This window comes from Drosophila hydei, unplaced genomic scaffold (genome assembly GCF_003285905.1).
Source record: "Drosophila hydei strain 15085-1641.00,03,60 unplaced genomic scaffold, DhydRS2 tig00008114-arrow-pilon, whole genome shotgun sequence".
NCBI lineage: Eukaryota > Metazoa > Arthropoda > Insecta > Diptera > Drosophilidae > Drosophila > Drosophila hydei.
Genome location: NW_022045827.1, coordinates 1,008,273 through 1,025,144, shown reverse-complemented (window position 1 = coordinate 1,025,144; position 16,872 = coordinate 1,008,273). Strand labels below are relative to the sequence as shown.

The following is a 16,872-nucleotide window of genomic DNA, read 5'->3' as shown; positions in this document are numbered from 1 at the left end:
CCCACAGTTTGTCGCTTGGCATAAATACGTCGTTAGTCTCGGGCACTGGTACTGCTCCAGCTCCAGCTCCAGCTCCAGCTCCAGCTCCAGCTCCAGCTTCAGCTTCAGCATCGGCTTCGGTTTTGACTTGAGCTTCAGCTCTACTTGAACTGAAATGAAACAAAAAAAAAACAACTTGCAGGAAGCCGCCGCAAAAAGTTGAACTAGACAACTACAGCAACAGCAACAACTGCAGCAGCAACTGCAACAGCAACAACAACAACACTTCGAAGTCGTCGTCGTCAATCCTAATAGCAATAGTAGTTACTGCCATACAAGCACGTTTAATGTTCTAGAAGGCGGCGTGCAACAACAACAAGAAGATGAGCACGAAAAAAAATAACAAATGAGATATTTGATAAGGCAATAGATACCCTGTAACAAGTTGAAGGTTGGGAAAGCTGTGTCGGAATCTGACAAAACTTAGAGAGCTGAAAAATATATGCAATACAGAATCAATAGATATATATATGCACTCATAGATACCATAGCGAAGTTTTATACTGTTCAAATTCTATCTTTAGAAAAAATTTTAAAATTTGATTCATTTAGCATCATGGAACACACATAGCTATTAGACTCAGCTTGTTTTGCTGCTCAGCAATGTTAATGTTGCATAAATACTGTACAACAAATATACCCGCTTTCACACATATGCGTGGCATACAGGGTATTGGGAAAAAACGCAAGCAGCGTGTAGCTTCTCGGTGAGGTGTCTGTGAAATGTTGCACAAGTGAAAACAGCAAATGGGTCGCCTTGTCAGTCTATTTACAACAGGCACTGTGTGCCACACAAAAAGCAGTTGACCCACACGTTCCATTCGCGCAACCCCCAACACACACACACACACAGCTAACTTCCCCTCGCTGAATGAAATTCACGTTTCTTTTGGTGCCCCCGTCGATTAGCTGCCAGTAGACATCAATGTCTGTTGGCTGTGCCTTAGCTAAGCTAAGCCCTCTCTCGCCCTGTCATGTAAAGTTCTGCACAATTGCTCATCAGGTTGAGCTACTTCTCTGGCTCTGCTTCGATTCTCTTTCCACACCAAAAATGAGAAATTGTCGCCGATTGTCAGTGTGCGCTGTGGCTGGCCTCTGGACTCCACAAAGTACTTATAAATCAACTGAGGCTCATCATTTTTTTTTTTTTATTTTTTATTATTATTTTTGCGAATGCGAACCGCACTTAATGAAGTCGCACCGAATGAAGTCCCTGCAGCAGCCGCCGGCTAATCCCGAGGCCCCACTTGAAGCGCATTAAAGCATGTGCACGATTCAAGTTGCCCTTTAAAGAGGATGTTTGCATTTACCATATTTATATGCCAGTCTGCCTTATACCATCCACTCTGTGTTTCGCGTTCATTAAGCGGGCTCCATTTGAATATGCCGCTAAAGAGTTCCCAAACAAAGGGGAAAATAAAAACTGAAATGGGAAAAAAGGAAGTTAGATTAGAGTTTCCGTTTAACGTTCAGCAGGATCTTGTTCGTTGAATGGATGGCTCTATTATTTTAACGATTTTTGAAGTAACGAAACTTTTTATATTGTCAATTAAATTATGAAAATATTTATTGAGTAGTCTCTAAAGTGAAATGTCTTTATACAAGGATTAATAAAATTGTTGAACTATGTAAGATGTTAAGCGTAAGATACGTGATCTGTTAGACTAAAGTTAAGGCCAAGTTAAGGTAGCAAGAGCAGAAGCTATCTGTGCTAAAGTTATCATAGGGTCGATAAAGACTAAAACTAAATGCAAGGATCAGACTGATCTCTAGTTCGAATTGGTTTTTCTTTGATTACTAATGAAAAATAGAAGAAGAAGATGCCTTTAATGATCAGACTGATCTCAAGCTCAAATTTTCTTATCTGAGTGTTTTCAGAAAAAGTATAAGAAGATAATAACAACTGAATTTAATGATCACACTGATCTCTAGTGGTTGTAGCTGCTTTACTTTGCTCATCAAATATTTAAAATTATCTGTAAAATTTACTTTCTTTTGCTATATGTCAAATTCTTGATAATACAGCAACATTACAAGTACAGAAAAGTTATAGAACAGAAAGTATGATCTGTTACGGAAAGGATATATATATAGTCATAATTTAAAAAATACTTTTACCTGATCTTCAGTGGCAAGGCAACATCCAAAGACAATACAAAAAATATTTAAAGCAAAATTTATCGCTGATTTATCTATTAGAGCTAGATCATCTAGATCTCAACTCCATTTTAGCATTAAGATAAAGCTAAAACCGATCTTTTAAGCTCTTAAACTAATCTCTTCTTTATTTCAAGCTAAATAGCTCACTAATTAGGCAACTTTACAACATGCCTTATAAGAGAGATATTTCGCATAACTTGAGTCACTTTTCTATAGCAATTCTAGAGGCTGAGAAGCTTTGCATACAATTGCTTTCGATTCTCCCACGATTAAGAGTGCCGCAAGCGCCGCAACTAATTGTTTCATTAAACGAACTGCACCGACCTGAGCCACGATTCATTCACTCTCATTCACTGCCGCAGCTCTCTCAATGAGTAGCCATATCCGGGACACACTCGACTCGTCAGGCCTGGAACACATTTGGCTACCACTTAATTTGCAAATAGTGAAGCGAAAGCTGGGGGCGCTGCACGTTCTGAGGCCAGACACAATTCCGATAAACATATTAGAAGAACTACGAAATACAATTACTTAAGTCAAGCGCGACTATGGGCTGAAGGCGGGGCAGGCAAGCAGAAGGAAGTAGGTGCTGATGCTGCTAGTTTGTCAACCAATTTGAAAAGCCTCTGGGCAAAGTCGCGTGAGAATCTTTTTGCCACAAAAGAGGAAACAGCCAAAGCAGCCAAAAAGAAAACGAATAAATACCAAAAGTCATTGTAGCAAATGTGCACGACTAGCAGATGCCCTGCAAAGCAATACTAAAAAAGGCAAGAAGAAACTGAATCGGAACTAGTTTTAACTATAGCTCGACTTGACTTTAAATAGCAGCAGGCATATTTGCTGTTGGCTAAGCATATTTAGACACATAACATATATGCCCCATCACATTGTTGAAAGGGCATAAAGACGATGCCACAGCAAATGCAAAGTCACGCGCAAGATTTGTTTGGCCCGGAGCGCGGGTCGTACGTTCAGGTTCAGTTTCAGTTTTCAGTTTTCGGTGTTCGGTTTTCTGTTCTTCGCTGCAATTGTTGCGATGCTGTCGATGCTGTTGTTGGCAACAAAATATGGCCAATACACATACACAGTTTTTGGCCCCTTAAGCGCGGGCGTGCAAATAAATCTTTGGCCAGAATTGCCCAAGCGTCTGGGACAAGTGTATGGCAGCTGTGCACAGGACCTGCCTGCTGTCTGTCTGCCTGCATGTCCTACCTTCAGCTCATTCCCATTCCCATTCACATTCACATTCTTATTTATATTTTTTTTGTCTTCTTGCCAATTTTCGTATTGTCTCTAGGCAGACACACAGATCACAGAGCGCTGAATGCGAAGAGTTCGCGACAGGCGCTTTAAACGCTAAACAGTTCCCTGGAATGCGCTGTGATTGAAGGCACACGGAGCTATGCCACAAAGATCGTTCCCAATGCCAAATCAGGTTGCACTTGTGCAATAATAATGACGAACCCGATGATGACGATCGGCTGATCAGTTGAGCATGTTCTATAGCTACATCAATTTATTTGTAGCTTGCCGTTTTGTTCTCTGTTTGTTTTTTTTTTTTTTTTTTTGTTATATTTTTATTCATGTTGTCCACATGTTGTGACTTTGTTTGGCATACATAATAACAACAACAGCAAGGGGCAAGTCGATAGATCACTGACTGATCATCAATTCGCTGACTGCCTTGTCATTGTTGTAGTTGTTGTTGTTGCCTGCCTGCCTGCCTAATGATCGTCATGAGTTTTATTTTGTTTGGCATGTTTATCTGCATCTTTCATGTTCGCATGTAATTTACTTTTGCCTCGTCGCTCACTGATCTGTGCTGATCTCTGCCACACTGCGCTCGCCCCTCTCCCGGTGTAAGTCTGTCCATCAGTGTTTATCTTGCTGTTTACTTGTGCCTGTTCTTTAAACCTAATTAGCTTTTTGACTTCTTGTCGCTGTCGCTATTGCTATTGCTATTGCTGTTGCTGTCACTGTCTCTGATTTCATGTTGTCGATCTGAGTGATCTTCTTCCACGGCTTTACTGTCTACACGTCCAAGCGATCTTCGCGTCAATTGTTCATGAGAAATAAAACGTGCTTTTTCCTTTAAGTGCTTAAATGGAAATTGAAGTGGAATTAGCTCGCTGGGCTAACAAGCGAACAATTATAGAGAGCAACAGACATTAGAGATCATTCGATCGCGTTTTTTCTCTCGATCAACTATATAAATATCTTGCAGCCTAGCCATATATAAAACAGAGCGATTGAGCGACTTCTTAAAAGGTATTCAATAAATTCTTGGACAATGCTTTGAGCAGAATAAATTGATCAAGCTGCAATCCTTCTTTCAACTGAACATATTTATAGAAATTTTAACATTCTCTTAGACAACGCAAGAGATCAAAGAGCTGCGATCTATATTTCCCTAACATTTATCTTTCTTAAAGAAAATTTGATAAATTCAAAAAAAAAAAAAAAATATTATACAAGCTAAGCGCAGCATAAGATCAGTTATATTATTCAGGAATTTCCACATATCATAATAGATCTGCCTATCCGAAGAGTCAATCGACAGACAAAGACAAATTGACGCATTAAGCGATAGCCGATCTAAGGGAAATAACAACAATTAATTCAATTTGCATTTGTTTAAAATGAAACACGAAAAAATTTCAAATTTTTGCCAGACGATATATATATACACGATGTATATATATGCAAATTGAGAGGCCAAACAATTTGTGAACACAGATACAGATACAGATACAATGAGCCGACGGCGGGCGCTATCAAAGCCAATATACAAAATAGTTGTCGGCATGCGATTTTATTGACCATTTCAGATTCAATTAGGGGTAATTTAATTTCAATAATAACTAGATATGTATACACACACACACACATATGCACAGAGAGACAGACACACACACACTAGCATCTCATCTTTCGTCTGCGTCTGCGGTTGAAGTTGCTGCTGTTGATAGCTCTGTGCCGCAAGCTTTTGGGCGCGTTGCATGTTGGTTACAGTTACGAGTCAAATGATGTTGTTATTGTTATGTGTGGTTGCTGTTGTTGTAGATGTGTAACTGGTTTTTTGGCCACAGCAATGAAAGCCAAATGCTGATTTGAGTTTTGCGTGTGGTAAATGCTTTAAAAATTAGTGCGCAATGCAGTTTTTATTTCTATTCGGCCAGATTAAGTTGGCCATGTGGTTCATGTGTTTGAAGTGCCACTTTGATTATGATTATATTAGATCTATGCCAGATGCCCAGTTCTTAGTGTAAGCTGTAGAAATATAATGCAAATATGAGACAGACTTCACTAATAAAGCGTGATACAGTTTATAGTAGATAGTTTAATAAAAAAAGCTCACAGCTCGTCATTGAAATTCATGTGATTTTTTAATAATATTATCAATTTATAATTTCTAATATTTATTAATCAATTTGATTAATGAGTTGATCCTTTTTCTCTCTGTAACATATTCTCTCAGTTTAATAAAATTTTATTTCTTCCGTAAATGGAATACTTTTTCTTTCTCTCTTTCTTACTATCTTACTCTCTCTCTCTCTTTATCTTTTAATTTACTATCCAGGCATCTCTTTCTCTCTTACTTTCTTATTACCTCTCTTCGTAATTTTTTGTTTACTTCCTTCTTAATTTATCATACTGTTCTCTCTCACTCTGTTTCTCTATCTATCTTTCTCTTTCTCTCTCTCACACTCGCTCTCTCTCGCTCTTCCTAATACTTTCTTAATATCTGTCTCTCTCTCTCTCTCTCTTTCTCTCTTTATTTATGTCTGACTTTCTCACTTCCTTTCTTCTAATTGCTCACTCACTCTTTTTCGGAATCTTTCTGCCCATCTTTCTTTCATTTTCTCTCTACAACTCATTTTCTCTTTCTTCTCTCGATTTTATTTTTTTATTCTCTTTATATTTTTAATTATATTTTATTTTATTTTTTTTTTTTTCATGGCTCTCCATATTTTAACCACTTTCTTCTTCTGTTTCAATTCATCATCTACTTCTTGCCTTAACTGCCTGGTAAATTCACCATGAATCTTAACACTTTTCCTTTCTCTACATATATCTTATTCTTAAAATGAATATCACTCAATCGCTCTCGCTATTCCTCCTGGAAAATCTTACACTGCACACTTCTCGTTACCATCTGCTTTAATCCTTCCGCTTACTTTGCAAGCACTTTAGCATGCGCATATTTATTAGTAAAACAAGACTATTGATGACTTTAGAGCTGACCTACTGCTGTCAGTATTTAAACAATTCTTAACAAGAGTTTCGACATTCTGTCATTAGTTTATAGAAAATTATATTAAATTACTTCATTCCTCGATTATTGATATCCATTTTAATTGGCTTCAATTAAAATTCAGATCAATTTCAACTTTTTAGCTACCAGAAACTCATTTGACAGTTTCAGTTCGTTTCTACCTGCCTTCCAGCGGCATTCAACTAATGAATATGTTTGGGGACTGGGACACATGATAGCATATTAGCTCAAATTCCAGTTGTCTGCCCCTTGTCAGGTATTTTTTAATTCATATGCTCGATTTCAGCTAATTTGTTCGTCACTTGACCACAAAGAAGGAAAGAAAAAATGCCAAAATATATTTTGTGGAGCGCACTCAGTTGTCTTTTGACGGCTGTGTGTGTGTGTGTCTGTCTGCCAACTCGTGTTGCTTTGTGTGTCGCGTGCAGCGTGTACCTCGATGTCTGTTCATTGTGGTGGGGTCCGCATTTTGATGTTGACCCCGGCACCTGCGAAAACAATGAGCGACACGCAAATGAATTCTTTTAAATTTGTTATTGTTGCTGCTGCTGTTGTTGTTCGAGTGTTGCGTTTTGTTGGCTTTGCGGTATTTGAAAACCCGAAATAAAACAAATGGAAAAACTCGAAAATTGGCGCCGCTGCGTGCGGCTAAAAACCAAATTTTGAAAATCGAACAAAACGAAAAATTATGATGGCATATTTATGATACAACAACAACAACGAACGGCAGCCGTGAAAATGTTGTTGGCCCAAGTACACACGCACGCATTGTATCTATGTTAATTAATTAACAATTAATTAAGCGAAACAGCAACAACAGCACCAACAGCAGTGGCAGCAGCAGCAGCTACTTCATCGATGACGTCGCTAATGGTTAATGATGGGTTTTTGGATTTGGGTTTGGCCTCGTTTCAAGACGGCCAAGCGCAGGGAGGCGGGGTCAGGCTTTGTCTCTGGCCACAGTTAGCGTGCCTAAACAAAATTGTTTTTCGATCTGAGTGGAGGCGAGTGGACGCTTTCAAGCTGCCGTCTGCAGCAGCTTCGTGCGGGTGCATGCGTGCTCCAAGCGCATATTAAAGAAGCCCCAACTTCAACAGAAACATAGACAATCCAGTTGTTATTGTTGCTGTTGTTGTCGTTATCAATGCTTATATCAAATGCGGGACGGCTTTTTATTAGCGAGAGCTCTCGACTCCTGCTCAGCCGCAAAAGTGAAGCATATGAAATTGATTAATACAGCATGATAAATATTTTCGATTTCTTATTTTATTTTATTTTCATTTTTTTGTATTTCGGCCTTTTTCTACCTCTCTTTACAATTTGTGCTGTGCACGAGATATCGGTTAAGCCCATGATGTATAGTTTTTCGATAAGTTAAACACTTTTTATGCCCCCTTTTTTTTGGGTTACATCTAATCTAAAGAAGGTCGAGGCGCGGCAAAAAAAAAAAAAAATAGAAAAAAGATCCAGAAAATCCATTTAACAAAAAATTAATGAAATTTTGATAAAGTATGTAATGAATCTTATCTGCAGGGAGAAAATCTTTGATCGATTTTTGAGAAAGCAGCAAATGCTTGAAACTGATAAAGCAACAAGCAAAGCTTGTTTGAAATATCAGATAATTTTTTGTTAAAAACATCAAAAATTCAAGACAAAGAAAATTTTTAAAATTTTAAAATAGTTTCACATTTTTGAAAAATGAATGAATACATATATAAAAGCAGTAAGAAAAATAAAAAATTTAACTTTAATTAATATATGAAGTGTTAAAGTGTTATGATTAAGTTTAATTAAATTTAAAATTTAAACACAATATTTGAAAATAAATTTGAAAAAAATTATAAAAAATAATTAATGAAAAAAAGATCAAAACAAATTAAAAAAAAAAAATAAAAATGTTTAAATTTTACTAAGCTATAAAAATGTATAATATATATATATAAAAATATATAATATATAATATATAATATATATATATATATATCTATATATATATCTATATATAACAGATTAAAATACTATGTTTAAAATGAATGAATGAATAAATATATAAAGATTGCGAAATACATATAAACTAAATTTTAAATTAAATATATGCAGCCTTAAAGTACAATTTACTACAGTCAAAAAATTGTTTTATTATTATAAATAATATAATAAATATAAATATAAAAAATATATTATAAAATAATTATAAAGAAAGCTAAAAATGCTAGATAAAAAAATAACAAATTAAATTTGCTAATACAAATACAATTTAATCTGTTTTGATCTAAAGTAAAAGTCAGCAATTTAATTAACTGCCTTTCATGGCTAAGAAAACAATTTTATGAACTCGCAGTACACACTGTCAGTTGAATTCAATTAAAACGAGCCAAATTTATCACAAACTAAGCAGCAGCAGCAGCAGTGAGTGCTTAACTACAGCTTCTAACTAACACACCTTCAGCTTTTCAAGCAGCAGCAGCAGCTCGCGCGCGCCATTTAACAAGTGTAAAATCTGCGTATAAATCTTCTAATCTCTTGCCCAAAATCGCGGACAACAAACACAAGCCAACGCCTTAGCACCTACAAGAGTTGGGAGGAAGGTCGCAGTTAGGGAGGGAGGGAGGTGTGGCAATTTGTGGGTTATGGCCCAGAATGGGGCAACGCGTCTGGTTCGTGTCGTTGCCAGCAACTAAAAATGAATCAAATTAGAATGCGAAGCCAAGCCAAGCCGAGCCAAGCTAAGACCAAGCCCAAGCCCAGGCCAACTCATACAGACACACACAAACGACTTCCGGCCGAAAGTGAACTTTCGAAAAGGGTTAAACAACTCGCGTCCAGGCCATAAAATTATTTGGGTGAGGCAGCTTCTTAGCCGCTCACAGGGTGTGTGTGTCTGTATATATATGTGTGTGTCTGTGTGAGTGGGTGGGACACAAATTGCTCGCATGTCTGCGCAGTTTTATGACAATCGAAATTTGTAGCAGTTAATTAATATTAGCTGTTCTTTGTGTGTGTGTGTGTGTTTTGTTTGCACAAATCCTGGAAATTTGCCAAGCCTTAAGCATTTGCACTATGATTAATTCGTCACTTGATACTGAGCGGGATTAATTACCAAATGCAAATTTAGAAATTAAATATGCCCATAAATCATTGATAGGAAACATAAGCCATAAACCATTAAGCAATAAAACAGAAGTAATTACCTTTTGATGGATTTTTATGACAAAATGAAAGCTAAAAACTTATTCGAATATTAATTTTGAAATTTATGTCGAGCTTATGACAAATGAAAGTTTAATTTTGAAAAAGCTAGTGTTCAGCCTATGTTTTTTTTTTTTTCAAAGAAATATGTTTGTGTTTATGTGCTGAAAATTATTTATGTGTTGAAAATTATTCATAAATTATATATATATATATATATATTTATATAATATATATCTAGCGATAGCTTCAATCGCTTTCCAGCCCTTGGGTAATAATACGATTTATGTACACAAATTTTGCTAACATAATTTATTTATTTGTATTTTAAATAATATTTGCTTTACATTTCTTGTTGTTAAAAATTTGTTTTTATGTTGAATTAATATATATTCTCTATTAATTTTTATTTATTTTCTTTAAATTTATTTTTATGTAAAATATTTTTTTTTTATATTTTAGATTTATGTTTATTTTAAATTTACATTCGAGTTAAATTTATTTTGATCCAAAAAATGGTATTTATTTCAAATCCATTTTTTATATAAAACTTTGTTATTTTGAAATTTTGTAATCCTAAACAAATTCAGCTTTGACTATATATAACTTAACCAAAACGAAGCCGTAATTACTTCTGACTCGACTAAAATACATAGAAACCTTTAAGTTAAGCAAGAAACCAACTTAAACTCGAAATACCTTACAGAAGTAGCCCCAACACGTTCAAACTCAACCGTATATACCTAGAAAATAACAATTTCAGTTTATCTAACAAAATTTCAATTTAAAAATCATTTATCAAAGCGTAAACACCTGGAAAAAAGTAAAACTCATACAATCCAATCCCTTTCTATAAAAAAAGAAGCCCAGCCAATTAAATTAAAAATTGTCAGTTAAAAGGGGGAAAAGGAGTAGCTGCCACAGCATGAGAACAACAATTGCAGCAGTGTTAATAGCCACGCCCCAAATTGAATTGATTGGCCCCCCAATTTCAAAGAGGTCAACAAAATTGCTGCGTAATCCAGATCGATGCGTCCCTGTCCAAATAGAACTCTATGTTAGTTCATGGGGCGCAACGACTTTCAACTTTTCATGTCAAATCTTTTAAGAGTCATCAGCATCATTTAGGCGACTGCTTGATAAATGATGCGCACTAGGTCCAGGCATCAGTTTTGCTGCTCTTTTCTGTTAACGGAAGTCGTCTTCAAACACTGCAAAAGTGCTCATCATCATCAACATCATTATGATACAGAAGATCATTAGCGAGTTGCTAAACAACAGCAAAAGTCGCAGCGCTCATAACAAGGATAGCCAAACTTTTGCTTGCCAAAAAAAAAGTGAATAAAAATTGATGATTTTTTTTTCTGGGAAATTCGTCTTGTGCTGCTGAAGTTAAGTGAAGAGAATCTGCTCTGTCGTAATGGGAGCGCAATGAATTAACCGCATCACTTATCACTAAACGCAGCGGGACTTTTTTACAAAATACTCCAGTTCTTGGGAAAAACGCATTTTGGTTACTAAAGCGTTTGCAGTTTGTTTTGATATTTGTTTTTTGAAAATTTTTTCGAATGGGTATATTGGTTTTGTGTTGACGTGTTGCTTGCGTGTAAGTACGTTAAGAGATTAAAAAAATTATTTTCGAGTTTAGCCTATGTTAGACAGATCTATGCTGAGAATATTGTGTCAATGGAAACACCAATTTGATTAAAGCTAACTCTGAATCAGCTGTGAAGAATGTCAACTGAAGGGCTACAAATCTTTTACATCAAACAGGTAGGTCTGCTATTGAATTTTAGATGCACGAAAAAGGTCAAATTCTAAGGATTATTTAAAGTAGAAGCAAAGATAATTGAAAAGATAAAAATTTTATACAAAGCGGAAATTTTTAATGAAATTGAAAAGAGTAACATTCATACTTCTAATGTTCTGCTAACCATCAGGTTAATGAATGTAGGCATTATTTGAAAAATACTTCATTGATTTCATAGATTAAATATATGAAAATAATTTAACTTAATTTCAATATTACCTTAAGCCATATTCAAGCTCCTCTCGTTGTTCATTCCCTAAAAACAGAGCATTCGACTGCCTTTACCACTCTCATTGCCTTGCACAAAGTATTGTTTATGGCATTGGCAGTGCCTAAATGGAGCACACAATGGGCACAGCTGGAGCGACGATGTTTATGCGAGCATACTTTATACACACATACATATATATATATATATATATTTATGTATATATTTATGTATGTCTCTATATGTATATCGGATGATAAATGATAATATACGCAAATTTGTTTATGAGTGCAGCGTTGTAATTGATGGCTACACTTCTCAGGCAAATGGCCGTGTGAGCTACAATCACAATTGTTACACAAAAATTGAAGTCTCGATTTTGATGCTTGGTTAAAGATTGGCTGCAGCACGGCATCGTTAACTGGTTTCTGGTTTAATGGCACTCTAAAATCAACGCTAATGACTCAATTCGTTTGGGCTTACGCCGCAAAACTAGGCATACTCGACAGAGGCGCACACACAGACATATTTACTTGCCCGCAAGGAGCTAACATAAAACTAAATCCGCAATGGTAAAGGCAAATAAATCAATATTTAAATTTTATTAGCAGCCAGCCGCTGGGCACTGGGGCGTATGCGCGCTATCAGCAAGCCGAACAAATGAATGTTTGCTGCCCTCTGCTGTAAATAATTGTTAATGGGCGCATAAATAAAAACAAACACGCGTTCGAGCTATAACTTGGCTGCTTGTTAAGCAAACATTTGCATTTACCACTGATTTACACACACACACACGGATAAAGCGTGTATATGTGAGTGTATTGTTTGATGTATGTAACAAGCTAACAAAATAATAACAAGCTATATTTTAATAAGCTTACAAAATGCCTGTGGGTCATGTGATTTGCTACAGCCAAGTATCGATATTATCGTAAAAATCAATAATGGATTATAATATAAATAATAGAATAAAAATTGAAGCTAGATTTAAGTAGCATAAAGCATTTATTGAAAATAGACTAGGAAAGCCTTGTACTAATAGGAGATTAATTTTAAAAATAATAAAATAAAATATACGAAATTTATTATAAATAATAAAATATGTCCTCAAATATATATATTCATTATATATAAAACTTAACTAAGCTTAATCTAGCAAGACTCGTAGATAAAGCTGAATATTTTTGACAAGTATTTCCTTAAATAGATTAATTCATTAATTATGTTGTATTAATTTTAGTTAACATAAAAATAAATATATAAATGTATTATACTTTTACATTTGGGTAAATATATTTAATTTATTATTTATTAAACTTAAATTAATAGATTTCTTATTTTTACATTTATTAAAAGTTTAATTTCAAATATCAGCAAAAAATAGATTTGAATTAGAATCAATATATAAATTAAACTAAATTTGATTAAGGAAAGATTAAAAAAAATAACTTAATTCTTAAATACTTATTAAATATATAATATATATATATATATATATATATATATATATATATATATATATATATATATATATATATATATATATATATATAATATATATATATATTAAATATATAAAAGAAACCAATTTTATAACCATCTATCTTTATAAAACTAAGATAAATATATTTATATATTTGAACAATAAAGTCCATTACTTTTTTACTGCATAAAAGTATATTCAACTAGCCAGCTCACAGTAGTTCTGACTTTTACAAGACTTTTCAAGGAGAAGAATTTAAAAAACGATTTTTATTATCTCTAGAAGCTATAAGTTTAAATAATGGCTAATATTTATATAGAATGTCAACCGATATCGAAGGAATTTTTTGAGTAAACTTTAATTAATTGCAAATTAAAAAGACTTAATTTTGTTTATCTTTTTAAAGTTATATTTAAACTTTATCAACATACCTAAGTGAGAGCCAGAAAAACAATGAGCAAAAGTGTTTTTAAGCTGAAGCATTAAAGTTATATTATAGATATCTACAATATAACTTAAGTGCTTCAGCTCATTGTCTGCCTGCGCTCACATAAATATTAAACTACTTCCACCTCTTATTTAGAGATAGATGTTTATTTTTATTGACAAATTACTCTATCAAAAAGCGAGCTGCCTGCCAGCCGAAACAATAAAAAAATAGTTTCTCTTTATTTTCGCATGCTTTTGCTCATAATAATAAGTGTGTGCGAGTGGAGGGAGACATATGTATATATTTATATATATATATATATATATGTATAAGATGGAGGCTGGTGGGTAATGATAAACATTTTGTTGTTGCTTGGCTTTTTACTTGGGCGGGTAATGGCAGTCGTATGTAATGATTATGGGGCCACTTTTCTCATAAAAATTCAGGCGGCAGACTCAATGATGATGACCACGCTTGGAGTTGAGTCAGCTGTTGATGTCAAAACAAGCAACAAATTAGACTGCCAACAGCAACAACAACAACAACAACAGCGACAACAACGCGCACTTGAATTGAATCATTGATAAACACAGAAGCGACGGTTTCTATTGCCTTTGATTATGCTACTCGATGAAAGTTTTTTTTTTTGGGTGCTTTGGGCGCAATCCTGATTATGCAGAAAGTATTTTGCCAACACATCTGGGCCCGTACACACACACACCACATAATAATCATTATATTTTATTATGTATATTAACACGAGAGCGAAACCCACACGAAATCAACTTTACCAAATTTTCCCCGAACACTCGAAAAGCAGAAGCAAAAAACTTGAACGCCTCAATCGTCGTTTGTTTTATCAACCGAAAATGCTTCAATAACAAAACAAAAATGTTTGCCAAGGGGCTCCCAGGAAGACCCCAACATAGCGAGAGAGAGGGAGCTGGCTTATAGATAGTATGAGCTGGGCTCTTGGAAAAGTCGACTTGTTCTCTGCTTTGAACGTCGCTCCTTGATTTGCTAATTCTGTGGGTGTTTTCTCGGGCATTTAAACAAGCCAAAACCAGCGGCGGCTTTACTCATCGTTTGGGTATTCAGGGTATTATGGCTTTGTGATAATGTGTGTAACAGACGGAAGCAGGATATGGCAGATACCAGCTCAGTCTTTATAGCCATATAGCTGTGAATCATCATAAGATAAAATACGTATACTTATACCATTTCCTTTTTATCGATAACAATCGATCTTTTAATTATATTTTTCAAGTGAAATTGGAGAAAATAAAAAGCAATAGATTTAACTTAATAGATGTCTGTGATTAATAGATAGATTAAGATTATTTCAGATTTTAGATACCTCCACTCTTTGCCCTCAAAATTGGAAAAAGAAGAGAAATTTCTACTTTAACTTGTCACACACTTATATGCTTACCATTAGAAAAATTGCACAAGAAAATTATTCTACAGCTCAAGCAGAGCGCGTGTTTATGCATGTGTGTGTGTGTAGTGTGTGTAGTATGTGTGCATGTGTGCATGAATTTTTCGTGCGTGCATAAATGAAACGTAGAATTATTTTAACAGCTCAGCGCCGTGTTCAGGGTATCTCCTAGTCGGCCACTCCCGACTACAGTTCTCTTTACACTTTTTTGCTTTCTGTTCGGGTTTTGTGTTTCCTTTTGAAATCGAATGCCGCCTTTTTCGGGTGCTGCTGCTTGGTGTCTTTCAAGTTGGCTCTCCGGCCGTCTATCAATTGGTTTCTTGGGAAACAGAAATGAATAGCACAAAAGTCTTTTAAGTTTTTGCTCTTTCATTTCAGTTTTATTTAATTAATTGAGGTTCTGGAATAGTTAAAAGCAGAACTTGAGCGAGAAGAACTACATCAATTGTTAAGCGCGTGCTGTTGGCATTTTGATGTATATCAATAATCTTCGCGGTTCCTTCTATAGTTAAGATATAGCAAAAGTCTAGAAAGCTCCATTTGCAATTGGCACGTATTGGCGTCCTTTGACAGCGAGTCTAACCGATCTTAATACTTAAATTTTCATAATCTTCTTAAGAGACAAAGCAAACCAAAATGAGAAATATTGCCAGAAAGACGTTTAATCCACTTAATTCAATTATCGTGGCGCTTTTATGTATATCGATGCCGCAGAGACTGGTGAAGAGCGATGAGCAGAGGTGCCGCTCCTCGGGGCAGACGCAGGTCTCGTTCGGCAGTAAGTATGTTAGCTGCGATGAGAGCTTGCCCTTTGCGGGCGGAAAATAATAGCAGACAATAAAGAAGCCTTTGAACATAATGGCTGCGCCACAGCCAATAAACTCCAACCGTGGCATCATCACTTGGACAAGGAAACGCACATGATCGGGCTGTTCCCTCGAATCGTTTACTGCATGCCTAAAGTGGAAGGTGGAGAACAGGTCCATGACCCAATGCCTCACCGTACGGCCCTCCCATTCGTTGAGGATCGCGGCACGATGACGTCGCACATACAGCCAATTCTGGCCGACCTCGTAGCCGTCGGTGCCGATGATGCGGCATGTATCTTGGTACGGGCGACATAGATGCAAATACTGCTCGGCCATGTTCTGTAAGTGAATATTCCAATAGACCAGATTCATGTTGGACACCTTATAGCTTCTGGCCACCTTGTTGCGAAGTCCATTGTGCACATGGACCATCTTCAGCGTCGAGCGATGGGTGTTCCGTATGGGCAGGAAGCGTTTGCATTGCTTCGATATTTTCATCGGCTCGGGGGCGCAGAGGAAATTGAATTTCCCATCCAAGCAGGTGGCATTTGTCGGGCAAATTGTGTGCTTGCTGCCAAAATTAAAGTAATATGGATTTTTACTGTACTTTTCCGGTTCTTCATATTCAACGGGACCAATCTCAAAAAGTGTTTCACTAACATCACCACCAAAAATTCCAACTATATGGCCGAGCAGTAAATGTAAAATTAGAGTTTTCATATTGAATAACATTTGTATTTGAGTATTGGAGAAAAAGTTGTTTGAGTTTACAGTTTTTCTAATCGCTCTTCAAGTCTTTCGTAAGTGAAATTTGTTATACTCATTCGGAGCCACATCTAAAACCTTAAACCTTATTATAACTATTTGGGCATTGAAATATAAACCACGTGCTTTTTTAAGATAATTTTGCTTTTGCAAATTTATCAACACAATTGAGTTACGCAAAGAAGCTTTTGTTGACAGCATAATTTTACGTAATGGTCCAACTTATTGGCCAACAAGATCAACTGATAGTATTTGCTTTGGAATT

At 35.5% G+C, this 16,872-nt stretch overlaps 1 protein-coding gene across 1 annotated transcript; it reads right to left on the bottom strand.

The window, feature by feature from the left end:
- Positions 1-15,093: 15,093 nt before the first annotated feature.
- LOC115483185 lies at positions 15,094-16,602 on the bottom strand. The gene has a single exon (XM_030224365.1). The coding sequence runs from the start codon at positions 16,572-16,574 to the stop codon at positions 15,648-15,650; it is 927 nt and encodes a 308-aa protein (XP_030080225.1). The 5' UTR covers positions 16,575-16,602; the 3' UTR covers positions 15,094-15,647.
- Between the last annotated feature and the right edge of the window lie 270 nt (positions 16,603-16,872).

Bases quoted from the DNA above. Each gene is read 5' to 3' on its own strand.
- LOC115483185 (XM_030224365.1), bottom strand. From the start codon at position 16,574: ATGTTATTCAATATGAAAACTCTAATTTTACATTTACTGCTCGGCCAT.